The 13,913-nt window shown below is 39.7% G+C and overlaps 1 protein-coding gene across 1 annotated transcript; it reads left to right on the top strand.

Moving 5' to 3' along the window:
- Positions 1-5,550: 5,550 nt before the first annotated feature.
- ak4 (adenylate kinase 4) lies at positions 5,551-13,913 on the top strand. The gene is made up of 5 exons (XM_079266564.1): positions 5,551-5,994; positions 6,785-6,904; positions 9,396-9,568; positions 10,948-11,066; positions 11,923-13,913. The coding sequence occupies exons 1-5, from the start codon at positions 5,853-5,855 to the stop codon at positions 12,047-12,049; spliced, it is 681 nt and encodes a 226-aa protein (XP_079122690.1). The 5' UTR covers positions 5,551-5,852; the 3' UTR covers positions 12,050-13,913.

Below are 13,913 nucleotides of genomic sequence, written 5' to 3'. Positions count from 1 at the left end.
CATTTGATGAACATACCATAATGTATTTTTACGCAGCTATAATGCCATTTTATGTGTTTATTAATATACAGTATTTGTCAGCAATTATAACTTCTCCAAGGTAGATATTTGAACTGTTTTACTAGTGTCGTTCATTATCTGTGATACACAGGCCTCTCCTTATGCCCCCCAGGAAAACATATTGTTGTTGATAAATACATTAAAACACACGTATATCTGCTTAGAACTACACTATAGCATGCGATAAACCCGTAACCAAATGTTTCAGCATTGAAAAGGGAGATTTAAAGTTAAATGTTCTCAAGTTGGGTTTGGTATTTTTGTATTTACTCTCCCTTTTATTTTCTGACATCAGTCCTGAATGTGCAGTTGTCAGTGCCAACAGCAGTTTTTATCATTCTGTTGGTGTTCATTTCAACACCAAATGACATCATTGCAGGTTTAGTAAGGCCTATTGGTTTACTGCTCCGGCAGGTTGGGGGATCTGTGTGGAGAAAAAAGAGAAAACTACTTTCTCCCTGCAATGAAAGAACGTGAAGGTTTCTGTATGACAAAAAACTCAAAAATAATTTTAAGGTAGGGACTTGCCATGCCACATCCCAGTAAACACGTAGTGCCGTGCTTTGAAGGAAGTATGTCAGAATTTCATAATAATTCCCTTCCGTCAGTGGCAGGTAGAGTTTTGGTGTACAGTGTACAATAGTTGGGTATATTATCGTGACATTCTAAGGGTTTCAATGCCTGATCACATTTAGAAAATAGTTATTTCAAGAAATGTAAACCTCACTTGTCATGTTATATTATCAAAAAAAGTATGCTTCACCACAAAGTTTCTACACGGTAAGTCAGAAAAACACATGTGAATCGAGGCGAGTTGAGCAGATTGAGGTTAGAGTGAGACAAAAACAAAATATGTATGATGACTGGGGATTTCCATAGCTACAGCATGTACCCTTTCAGTGAAACATTGTAAGGACAGGTGCTTTGACCTGTGGTTTATCACACATGACTCAAACAGTGCAAGTATTATTCAAAACAGGGTTCTGAAAATACAATCCACGTCAGTGTTTTGAACTGTGATATATCAATATTACATATTGAACATTATACCTGTAAGGTTCTCTAAAGCAGCAATGACAATTTATACCAAAATGGAGACTGTAGCTGTAATTGATATGAATCATACATGGCTGTCTCAGATCATGTTCAACTGCAATGCTTAGTTGGGGAAAAAACCTCTTAGTCACATAGTCATGGAAAAAAAATAGAGCTTCTTTTTTGCCATCAAAACTGGATTCAGACAAATATTTACACATCTAACATGAATTGTGACAAATGAGCACTTCATTTGTTTTCACAACTTTGTCATCATATTCATTATTAAGGTTTCATGATCAGTAGGGCAGAGCTGTAGGCCTTGTCATTGAGACCCCAAAGCACATCCTTTATAGATCTTTAGCTCCCTCTATTGATAACAATGTGGAACAACCATTCAGGACTTCCGTTTCAGCCTGCAGACCAGTGCTCCCATTGAGGAACAGTTCAGGTCAGTCCTAATAGTTTAATCAGGAAAAAACTTGAAGAACACATTTTTACTCTAAACTTTATACTCATAAAGTGTTAGGAATTATGCTGCAATGCAAACTTCCAAAGCAATATAGTTTGATAATAAAGAGGACACACTAAATGCAGGAAATGAGTTTTCTTCATAGAATTTACATGATTTGTTTTAACGCTAAAATGAACTTTGCTGGCAATGCTATTGAGAAAGCTGCCAGAAAGTGTTCAATGTAATAGCAAAACTGATCAGATGGAGACTTCAGTCACTTAATCGTGTTGTGGCTGTAACCTTCTGTATTTAAGATCCACTGAATTTTTCAAAAGTAAAGATGAATAAAAGACCATACACATTTGAATAATTGAATCCACTTTATTTATTATAGTGAAGTAAAAGTTATATAGGCTGTGAAGGTAATTCAAATTTACAGGTTTTGAGTTTAATGTTTCTTATGCACATACACAATAGAGTTTAATCGATTTTATTGGAGCATGCCACAATGTGGGGACAGATTCAATGAGGCAAAACCATTCTGTAAATAAAAACATATACACTTTTGGATATCCCATTAAACTAAAAAATTATGAATTTTGGACACATACTTACACTTGTCCACCTTCTCTTCCGTCCTCTTTTTCGTTAGGCGAACATGCTTTGATTTACTGCACTCGTGTCAAGTTGGCAGCCATCCTTCAGTTATCACAGTACTGTACCTTCGATGGGGACAGCATCAGCACTGTGATAACTGAACCAGGGCAGCCTGACAAATCGGGTCGGGGCTTCACTCCATTCATCATCCACCGTCCATGTCAACAGGTGTAAATATAACAGTCTGCCTTTTGCATTTTTTCAGCATATTTGGTGATATCTCATACAAAACATATGCAAGTGGAGTCTCCAGAATTGTATTTGTTTCTAGATAAATCATTTTCAAGTAACACAGATACTGACAAAGTAATCTACAGAGTAATATACACATGTAACTTAAAACAACACTGTGCAGTTCTTGCAAATTGGAGGAGGAAGCTTGCTGCACAGTCTTGCGTATGTTATTGTAACCAAGTGTAACTGACGGGGTGTAACAAGCGGGGGGGGGGGGGGGGGGGGAGTCCACCTGCTTTCTCTCCCACAACAAGCGGAGCCGTATGGTGAGGCCGCATACGTTGCGTCAGTAGCGCAGTGTCTGAGGCATCAGTTACGGAGGGGACAGCGTGTGTTTGGGGGATGGCTGTTTCAGGTATATACCATTTTATGTATTTCATGTGCTGGGGAAATTCAGTATAATTAAGGAATATGTAATGGTGTATTTGTGTTATTTTAGAGTTTCCTGAGCAGTGCACCCAATGGTAGCTGGGGGGGGGGGGGGGAATCCAAGTGGGGGTGGCTGGGTTGCTGAACAGGTGTGTGGAAGTATAATCTTTTGGGTTTGTTTTCTGGTTATTGGCAGTTATTGGTGAGTACTTATGTTTTTGTTTTCATTTCTTTTCTAGTTAGTGGGACGCTGCCTTGGTCTTTTGTTTTGTTTATTTGGCTTTAAATTGTTTGTGATACCTATCTTATCGCCTGGTCTGTGAACTCCTCCTGCCTGCTAAACCAGCTGTCACTGGTTACTCCACATAGTTTGTACCAATAAAGCATTTATACTTTTATAACACTGCTTCCTGTGTGTATGTGCCTTTACGGTGTTGTGAACCGGATCTCTGTGGGAACTTGGTGCTACATTATCATGTTAGTTATTTGCTATCTCTTTCCAGATGAAAGCATTTGGCTTTTCATTATTTCCATTCTGCCGGTGCACAGAGTTAATGTTTCATTTCATAAAATAGCTATGGGTACATAGACTTTTTTTTTTTCAAACCGCTTTCCTGCTAGGACTTGGTAGAGACAAACTGCTGTGTATTATTCATACCAACCACAAGGCCGAGTGACGTCAGACTTGTTATGATTCTCCTCGCGGGCTCCGCCCCTCTCGGCGCGAGCAGCGTCTCGAGCAGTCCGGTGGCGTCTCTGGCCGACGTAGCGGCTCCTCCTCCTCTACAGTCCGCCCTCCGCACTTCATGAAAACAACCCCATTAGCCCCGCTGCTCAGGGCACTGGCCAAAAAAAAAACCTAATGTCAGAAAAGCAAAGCTACATGTGCAAATAATTAAACATGGCAGCAGACAAACACATAGTCATGGATGAATGCTCCATTCGTTGACATCAATGACTGTATAACAAGAGACCCCGTGAGGAAAGCGCGTCGATATTACATAAACCCTTCAGTAAATAACTGGGTTGTGCCGAATTCTAACCTACTAACCGTGAAGGTAACATGGCTCCGATACTGCTTGAGAAAAAGCACAACATCGACAACTGAAATAAACGCTTGTTGCTGTATTCTACACGTACACAAAAGTTGGCCAAATCTAAACAACGCCGTTATTGGTGTCAGGATATAATAATCCGCATACCTGCTTTAATTGGGCTAAATATGCTCTTTAAAAAGCGACATGGCGAAATATAAGTGCAATTTTCTCTGAATATTGTGCAGCCAAACGTTAACGCCCAGCATTGCATACACACCCCTTTTCTGGGCAAAAACAAACACCATGTTGGAAGAATCAAAAATAACAATTTATTCTAATTACATTCAGTCCGCATGAAATGTACAACACATATCACTTACCTGCAATTTTCCCGTTTGATTCCCGTGTTGACATGAATATTTTTAATGACGCAGCAAGACCACACAGAGCAACGTGATTGTCGCCATTTTTTGTTGTTATTGAATTCTCCAAAGCCATGTGACAAAAATGATCCTGACATTAAAAACAGGCTTTCGGGTGTGGAGACGAAAACTACTTTCACGAAGCTAAAGAAGGTTAATCTTCCGAGTTGTTTGTCTGGTGGATTAGGCTAGGTAGTCCACTGACTGAAGACCGAAGGCTGTGCGCAATATCTGACAGCTCCGGGACGCTGCCGCTCCCGTATGGCTCGCAACAAGTAGACTTCACTTGATTCCGCCCGTCCACAGACGTTGCGCGGAATGACAGCGACTCGTGCATTTCTGCGCCAGTCAGCTAGCAGTACAAAACCACGAAAGAATAACAACCACATGAACCATAATGAATAATACAAGCTCTGATATGAGAGAACAACAACAACAAGTGGTGGAACTCAAGACTAGCCCACTTTACTGAGTAATGGAATAATATGCATGACATTTGTGACTCTTAATTTATTTATTGCTTATTTATTTATTGTTATTAAATGTTAATTTAACATGTTAAATCACTCGAAAAAGCACAGGGATAATTTATATGATCTATTTCCATTGCTAATATCACTATATTCATGGTTTCAGGTGACATTAAATTGACTGACACGCACACGCCCCTTTCTGGTATGTAATAAATTAGTGGCAAATGGCTGCTTGTCTCCATTACAGTTTGTAACAGTTTGTAACAAGCTTTAACATGAATAGAAGGTGATTTCCCTTTTGCAGTAGCAGATCAGACTTCCCAAACAGACTGCAAACAGACTGTGAACTGAATTAGCCCTTATTGGCCAATGCATGTTGTATTATAAAGGAAAACATCCTCTTTTTCTTTTTTTGTACTCATGAGTTAGAACTATGATACATGCTCAAACACACGTTCTCCTAATTCCTCCTCCTCTTTATTTGTTATAGATATAGATGTAATTAAATAGCTGGAAGGATGTTTTTCGTGTGACATCCATTTGCTTGTAAAATGTAATGAGTCACAATTTCCCTCTCTTTGCGGAAACTATGAAGTAACTGACTACAGTTGTTGTTATTGTACATAGCTTGTATATAAAAACTACAGTAACCAGTTTACCCCGCGAAGTTCGTGCGACTCAGTTATCCGCAATTTTTCTGGATGTGTGCAGAAAAAAATAGGGCGTTGTGGAGACTCTCTCATTCATTCGCAGAGAAAGGTCTCTGTCAGTAAAGGCGTAGACGGGTGTAGTGTGTCCTTAAGCCAACTGAAAGAAAAAAAGGAAAGGGTCGCTTTGAGTTGATCCGAGTCATAGGAGGATAGCCCGAATATGCGCAGTGTGGGTTCCGTCGTAAGAACTGCAGACCCAGAGATTAAACTGACATTTACATTGGCAAGAAAAATTTAGTAGCCTTGAGCTTTGGACCGGTTGGGTCGCTCATGCACGCATTTGATCAGGGGTTTAATTCAGAGGTAATTTACTTCCTTCTCTCGCGCACAAAGAGGAAAACATTAACAAACGTTTGTCCATCGAAGAGGTTTTACATTTGCCGCCTGTGTTCGAGGAAGCAATGGCCAAGTTATTCCGAGCTGCTATCATGGGTCCACCAGGATCAGGGAAAGGAACGATATCCAAGAGGATTGCGCAAAGCTTTGGACTGCAATATCTGTCCAGCGGCCACTACCTACGAGAGAGCATAATGGCAAATACAGGTAGGATACATCCGCCCGTGAACAGGAAGAACCAGCCTGCGGAAAAGTCAACGGGTTCTCTTAATGTCGTAGTTATAAAAAAGAAAAGTGTGACATGCGCATGTTCTGATCTTCAGTTGGTTTCCAGAAGTTCATTTGACAGGAAACTTTCCCATTTCAAACCAAGCCATAAAGCACGAGACATTTGACTGCAAACGTACATTTTTTTAAATCTGATTTCAATCAAGTGCAGAAGTGTCCCTACCAAGGTTCTTTTTACATGTTTCTCCAAATATCTTTTTCAACTTCCTCATTATAGCTACCCAACTGGAGTTAATTTAAGCATGTGCCAAGCCCATGTCTGCTATAAGCCAGATAATTAAATTGGAGTTCAGTGTAGTGCAGAGGCTTAAGTAAAAACATGTGTTCTTGGTTACCACTACTGAAACGTTTCAGTGAAGTTGTGACTTGCTGGATCCAGTCTAAGTCTTTTTGCTTTTGAAACAAGTTACAGGATTTATAAACCAGTGAGTTCAATATGTGTATTTGCTTAATAAATCCACAGTAGACCCCATATTTCAGTGTCATTTTAAACGAGTCATAAGCTCTGCTAGTTTACGTGCAGGAATTGGCAGTGAGAGTTTTAACCATTTAGTATCTCTAGGGATAGTTACATTAAAAAGTCTTGCCAAGCATGTATATGTGTGTGTGTGTGTGTGTGACATTCAACATGTCCTGTCTTTTTAAATTTGGAAGCATGGAAACAGACATTCATTGACTACTGTATCTTTGCCGGTCTGATGTGTATCAGAGGCAGGTGTGCTGGTGAGGAGCTATGTAGAAAGAAGCATGCTGGTGCCTGACCATGTGATGACCAAACTGATGCTGCCCAGACTGGAACAGCTGATTGACCACAGCTGGCTGTTGGATGGTATGAATATGGTGTTTTTATTTTTATACAATCAGAGTGCATGGCCTGTACTATATTCTACTGATATGGTACTGTTGTGAATGAAGATCGACGTGAGCCATTGGTCAAATTCAAAGCAGAGGCGGATTTGTTTCTAGCATTCAAATGGCCTGATGGAGCACTGGGCAACGTCACCCACAATGGCTCACGTCCGGAACCCGCCTTCTCTGGAACGTCAGTGTGTCTGCATATTGTTAACACTTAAGCTGCTGAAAAAGGGTGCAGTTGTAAACTATTTCGAAGTCTCTGTGTGAATAGATAAAAAGAGCTCTTCTCCTACTCTAAAATGGCAGTTTCCGCCCTAATCTGGTGGTTTAAGCAAGTGTTTCTTTCAGGGCCACTGTATCTGTTCCTATCGTGCGCACGGGTGACGGAATGTTATTCATAGGGCAGCATCATGGCCAGTAGTGGGAACTGCCAGCCACCCCTTCAATCTGATTGGCCACTCTCGGTGCCACCCCAAAATCCCCAGACTGATAGCCATGTTTGAGGTCACCAGGCAAGCATTTCCTACACCTCTGCATTCTCAGAAACATGGCCCCCAAAGTGCCATATCCAGTGTGTCTCCGAGTAACTAAGTGGAAAAATACACTTTATATAATCCTACATCTGTGGGTGATTAGTGGTGTGGGAGGTACTGAATACAGTACCATCAGGTCTGTACAGGCTCTCTACTGTTATTCAACTGACAGTTAAATCAGGAGGAACTTTATTCTGAGTGAGCAAACATGTTAATGGACATGTGCACTAAAAGATGAGAAATGTGAATAGTCTTTGGCAATTAGACCATCGTGACGTCATATCATTTTTGTGGGTGGTGAAGCTGAAAGAAAAATAGGAAACCCCCTCATGGCGTCTCGACACTGGTGGTGGCGTTGGTGATGAGATGAAGAGAATGCTGAAGATCTGGATGTGATGAGGAGTGGACTTCTGATGTGCTCAACCTGGAATATGGATGAATGGAGGATAATAGGGTGGAGGAGGGCCGCAACGATGTTCCCTAAAATGACCGCTCACAGCAGCAGAGAGGAGAACAGATTTAAAGTTTGACAGCAGCGACGCGATTGACTGATGGAGATTGTGGTAAACTGAAGTTGGTTCACTAAAAAGTCGACGCCCATAATCAGCCGATTAAGAAGAAGCGGGAGGAGTGGGAGAGAAAGGAAGAGAAATTGTGATTGAATGAAGCATTCAGATTGATTGATTGACGAAGGATTAGCACCAGATTTAAAACAAAGCTCAAAGATATATGATTATTGCCATTAATATCAGGAGGGTCAAGTTCCCTGTGTCGTCCTGGTCTCTATTGCAAGTCTCAATTTATAATTTTCAGTGCCAAGTGACCTTTGACTAGTAAGTAAAAAAGACCTGGTTTCCTTATGTTGGAGATCAAGTCACACATAGTCATATTATTACAATCGACATGTTAATTTCTGTGTATGTGATACATGATAATCTACATTTTTACCATGCACATACAAAACTAACAGTGCTGATTGTAAATGGCCTCAGAAGTGTGTTACGGTAAGATGTTATAAAACAGAAAACTGTCTTTCATTAGCATAGAGTAGCATGTGAGATATCCTGAGATGACAAACTCGGCACATCGCTAGTTAAATATTATCCACATCGCTAAGAGAGATGCCAAACATTGATGAAACGAACTAGTTGGTGTTACACACGTTTAAACCTTGAAACATGATCCGTAAACATGCACTTGTTTTGGTGTGCGAAAAGGGCAAACATATCAAGACATATAAATAACATATAAATAAAAAATATATTCCCTCTTGTAACCTCTGATTGGTGGTTTCCCGTCACTCATTTCTGGGCAGCATGATATTCTAGTGGTTGGAGAGATCGAGCAGCTCAGTGACCAAACAATGGAACATACAGAGTGATTGCCAGTTTCCGATCTAACACACACGGCAGCAATAAACTGAAGACGAGCCTAAATGCATTGATTCCAAAACAACAACAAGAGAGAAAAATGGCCTATCAAACGAATGGACCTATATTCCAGTAAGCTTGTCATGTCAAATCTCACCATGCTATAATCTCTTGTCTATAATGTCTTGTTGTTGCTGCTGTTGGTTAATCCGGGTCATGTAACTGAAAGCATTGTTGTTGCTTGTTTTCTAGTAAGTTTATTCACATGTACATGATATTGTTATTCTGTCACGTCTACTGATTATCTCAAAGGAGAAACTGGAAACGGCTTGAGTGCATGTTTACTTGCTACCAGCTACTGATATCTGTATGAAACTGTGAAACGGTTTAGTATGTCATGTAGAGTATGTCTTCTTCATGTTATTGACTCACAATGTTAATTATAACTTAGAAATTACATTTAAACCATAGTGTTTATTTATTAATTGAAAAATTCATACTGGACTATTCCTGGTGGACGATACCTCTGTCTCTCTCTCTCTCTCGCTCTCTCTCTGTCTAGGTTTTCCCCGCACTCTGTCGCAGGCCCAAGCCATGAACAACCTGTGCCAGCTGGACCTGGTCATCAGCCTCAACATCCCCTTTGAGACTCTGAGGGAGAGACTGAGTGAACGCTTGAGCCATCCAGCCAGTGGCCGAGTCTACAACATGGGCTTCAACCCACCACGAGTGCAGGTCTGAAAAGTCTTTAAACGACAGTAGAGTTACAGTGCTTAGAATATTTAGCACAATTTTCTTTTGTGGCACTTTATTGATTTTCTGGAGGGCAGTTTCTGCCTCTCAAGAGGTATTGAATATCTGGCTTCTCCAAAAAGAGAGATTGGAATCAGATGAAGGACAGTCTCCATATTCATTACCTCGCCATCTTGCACAACAACAACAACAACAATCCTGCTGCTTTATATTTCACTTCAAAAGGCCCCTGTTGTTAAACTGAGTTAAATGACCATTTCATATTGTTATATTTCTTAAGTTGCATCTATAGTAGTCAAAAACAAGTGTACAAGTTGCGCCACAGACATAGGAGCTAATAAAACTATGGACATACTTACAAGAGCATGCAAAACATAAAACATAAATATGCACATTTACATGTTTAATTTGTCTTGTGTCTAGTAGTTTAACTTTAAAAATGAAAAAACGTCATCTTCATGGACTCAATTAAGGTGAAGAAGTGATTGTAATTTTCAGAATTTGTATTACTCAGTGTTGTAATAAATCTTGTCTGAGGGGATCTTTAAATAAATTAAAATAAATGGTAAACTTAAATAAATTACAGTAAAAATGTAATTCAGTCTTAAGTAGAGTTTTAAACGAGGATGCTGATGTTGCTCGCCTCTTATTCACTGGAATGCTATTTTAGAGCTTTCGATGCCCTGTTTGGATGGCATCACTATATAAATTATTTTCTTTATTGAATAGAAAACAGAAAATTAACAAATTCAAAATGGAGGACATTTTATCCAACATTTGAAACTAAAATCACCGACATCATCGTACCTTCCTGAATTTAAAATTCCGAGCATCAATAAAGCAGCAAACAACTATTTGCTCCTTAAAGATATAGTAGAGTAGAGTCATCTGTTGTGCTTTTTTTAAGTCGCCGGTCCGGCTGCGCTTGCATTGTAGTGCATGTGAGTGAGTCCCTGTGTGCGTGCACCACTGGCTTGCTATTCGCCGCCGCTTTGCACTGCTCTCATACGGTGGTTACAGCTGACAACGCTGTCCTGAACCACAGTGTTGAAGCGATCCCTCAATCACAGATATGCGCCGAATTATGAATTTAGCACCTTAAACAATGGCTGGAAAGATCAAGTCAGTGACCGAAAATCTCTAACCAAATTTCATGGCCAATATTGATGTTGTGTTATTGATATCTTTATAAATGATCAATGTATGAGCTCTAAAAGATACTGACAGAGTAATGGCTCTACATATATGTCTAGTGTGATTGTTATTTAACTGATTTCACGGTTATATTGTCATGAGATTTCACTGGATGCTTAAGTTTGCCTTTTTTACATCGTTGCATGTTTTAACTTGTGTCGTGTCAGGGTAAGGATGACATCACTGGGGAGCCACTGATCCAGCATGATGATGACAAACCAGAAGCCCTGATGGCCAGACTGAGACACTACAAAGATGTGGCCAAGCCCGTCATAGACCTATACAAGTCAGTACTTATCTTAATACTTTCCTTCCATGGGACATTCTTCACGCAATATTTTTTCTACAGTAGCGTTACTTTTAGCTTTCAACATCTGCAAATCAGAGTGAAACTTTATTGAGATAGATAATGGTCTTTTGGTTTTCTAACAAATCAAACCCAGATGTCAAACAAAACATGGGATTCATGAAAGGGATCACATGTGTTTCTTAGTTTCATTCAGTGCTTTCATTCAGCAGCCAACTCTCAAGCCTTAGCTGTTTTTATGGTGATAAATAGTTTTTTATTTTACAACTAACACAGCGAAACAATGTACAGTAGAGCACTCCCTTTTCATGGATATGTTAGATGGTTGTCTGAGTTAAATTAGTTTGTCGTGATCTGACTATAAATTCAACAGCCACAAATTCTACACATCATAGTGTGTTTACAGGTCTTTGGGAGTACTGCTGCGTATGTGAAAACAAATTGCATAAAGCCTCTTGTGGCTCCAGAAGGTCCTGCACAAAGTCAGATTAATTGCCTCAAGTGATGTCACTAAAGTCAGTGTCAGTTGGAGTTGACGATTTCAAGTTTGAAAATGAAAAGAATCTGGGGATGTTGAGTTAGAAGGAAGTGATCTTACCAGACCTCTGTAGGCCGCTCCTCATCTGCTTGAGGCTAGAGGCATGATGACACATTCGCTGCTAATAGCACACAATGGCAGTTGAGTTGCATTGTGGGTAACGCACTGTAGGTCCCAGTTTTTTGACAAGGAAGAAGAATATGTGAAACTGCCTGGCAATGCCACATTCTGCCATGCAATCAATCAATATTTCCTTCAAAATGTTCAAAATTCATTTGTTTCTTATTTCTTGCTCAGGTCACAGGGAATCCTGCACTCATTTTCCGGTACAGATACGGACCGGATTTGGCCTTATATCAACTCCCTCCTCAGCACCAAGATGCACACACAGCCGTCAAATTCCTTCCAAACCCAGACACCCTGACTCTTCCCTGATTGAAAATCGTATTTCAAAAAGAGGGTGCTCTTTCCACGTGCGTGCCTCTAGCGAGGTTTAAGGGCACCGATCAAAACTGTAGTCATCAAACATGGTTGCGGTTCAATCGGCAGGTGGTTTTTCAAATTAACGGTTGTATGCAAATATTTCTAGAGCTTTATTGATTGTGTTGATTTCTGCACTATTACAGTGAAACGTTCAGATCGCAAAATTATTCATTTTCGCAAATCATAATTTTACCCAAGCACTCTGCATCAGGCAACACTTTTGTCTTTTTATCTGCAATCGTTCCAATTCCAACACGTAGAATTGAAATAACAGCTCATTCAGGGAAGCTGTGGTAAAACTATGGTCCAAAAAAAAAGTTATTTAGAGAAGGAAGGATGTCCTTCATTGTAGCTCTCCAGTATGAATATTTCATCACTACGACACAGGAGTAAGGTAGATTATTAAACCAAATACCCAAATATTTAGTGTCTCACTCCCACATTGAATGTGTGATACCAAACTCAGGTATAGTATTATAAACACATGAAACATTAGACAGTCTGTCAAATATCATTAATTACACTTTAAATCACACTTTCATAATCAAGTAAACTATCACGTTGCCTCACGTTGTTTTGGAGTGAAATTACCCAATATGCAATTAACTGAGGAGTTGTTCATCATCACAGCCTTTACTTACAGATTCACCACCGACCTTTGCATTGTGTCGCCTGAAAAGTCAGAATGGATCTCGGACAGACATTATTTGGGTCAAATTTTTGCTAGAAAGTAGTGCAGGCTTGAGTCTTGTTTAATATATTGTATATAATGCCTACAAGTCTGCTGTTCCAAATGCAACAATCCTGCAGACCAGTTTTTAATTGTTTGGCTTTATCGGCTCAGTGTTTCTATAACATATCTATCAATAACAAACACATTGTGCACTGTATAAACAGCTCTTCTTTACTTTTGTACTGAAATGCTGAAGAATATTATGCAATCTTCAACTAATAACATGCAGGACAATCTACGAGGCAGGCGCTGGACTTGCACAAAATTTTAAAAGCCCTCACAGTAAATCTAGAACACCCTCTGGCTGGGATAAAGACCAATGCACAGGATATAGAGTGCCTTCAATGCAGTTACGTATCTTTTATATATATGGTTGCCTAGAGATTTTAGTCATCAAAATGTCACAGATTATTGTTCACAAATGTTTTGCAGTGTTTGTTCAACTTCAAGATAATGCTAAATACAGTTGTAGTAATAGGTCAATTGTATGACTCAGAAGCATGAATCATTATGTAGTATGTAAAGGTTTTATTCTTCTGATTGAATATGTATAAATGCATTTTTAAGAGGTATTCTGAAAGGTTTGTAATAGTAAAAAAACGCAAATATGCAACATACACGTAACCCATCACATGCAAAAACATGCAATCATTTGTTTTATGAGGTCAAACCCGCCTTGTGTCAGTGTTTTTGTTTTCCTTGTGGTCTAAAAAGAATGGGTGTCATACAGATTGAAGACCTGTTAGATGGCAGACAAAAGATACAAATAAAGATGCAACATCTTTGCCGAAATAACAAGAGGTCTGTGGATTAGTGTGGATGGGACGAGTCTAGGTGGAGGAGTCATTCTCACAGCATCTGGATTGAACTTTGGTTTCATGTTGGGGAGTGCAATCTGCGGCGTCTGTGTTGTTGAATGAAAGGGCGTGGAGTAAAAGTGTTATGTTGAATGGGACCACACCCCACTGCTGTTGTGTAACACCAGTGTTGTGGGATTTTTCTTCCTTATTTTCAATCCACGCTGTCCGAACATGTTACATTCTCAGAATAATAAAACTATTTTCTCAAGACT

The sequence above is a fragment of the Melanostigma gelatinosum genome, assembly GCF_949748355.1.
Source record: "Melanostigma gelatinosum genome assembly, chromosome: 4".
Classification (NCBI taxonomy): Eukaryota; Metazoa; Chordata; class Actinopteri; order Perciformes; family Zoarcidae; genus Melanostigma; species Melanostigma gelatinosum.
This window is presented reverse-complemented; position numbering and strand designations above follow the sequence as displayed.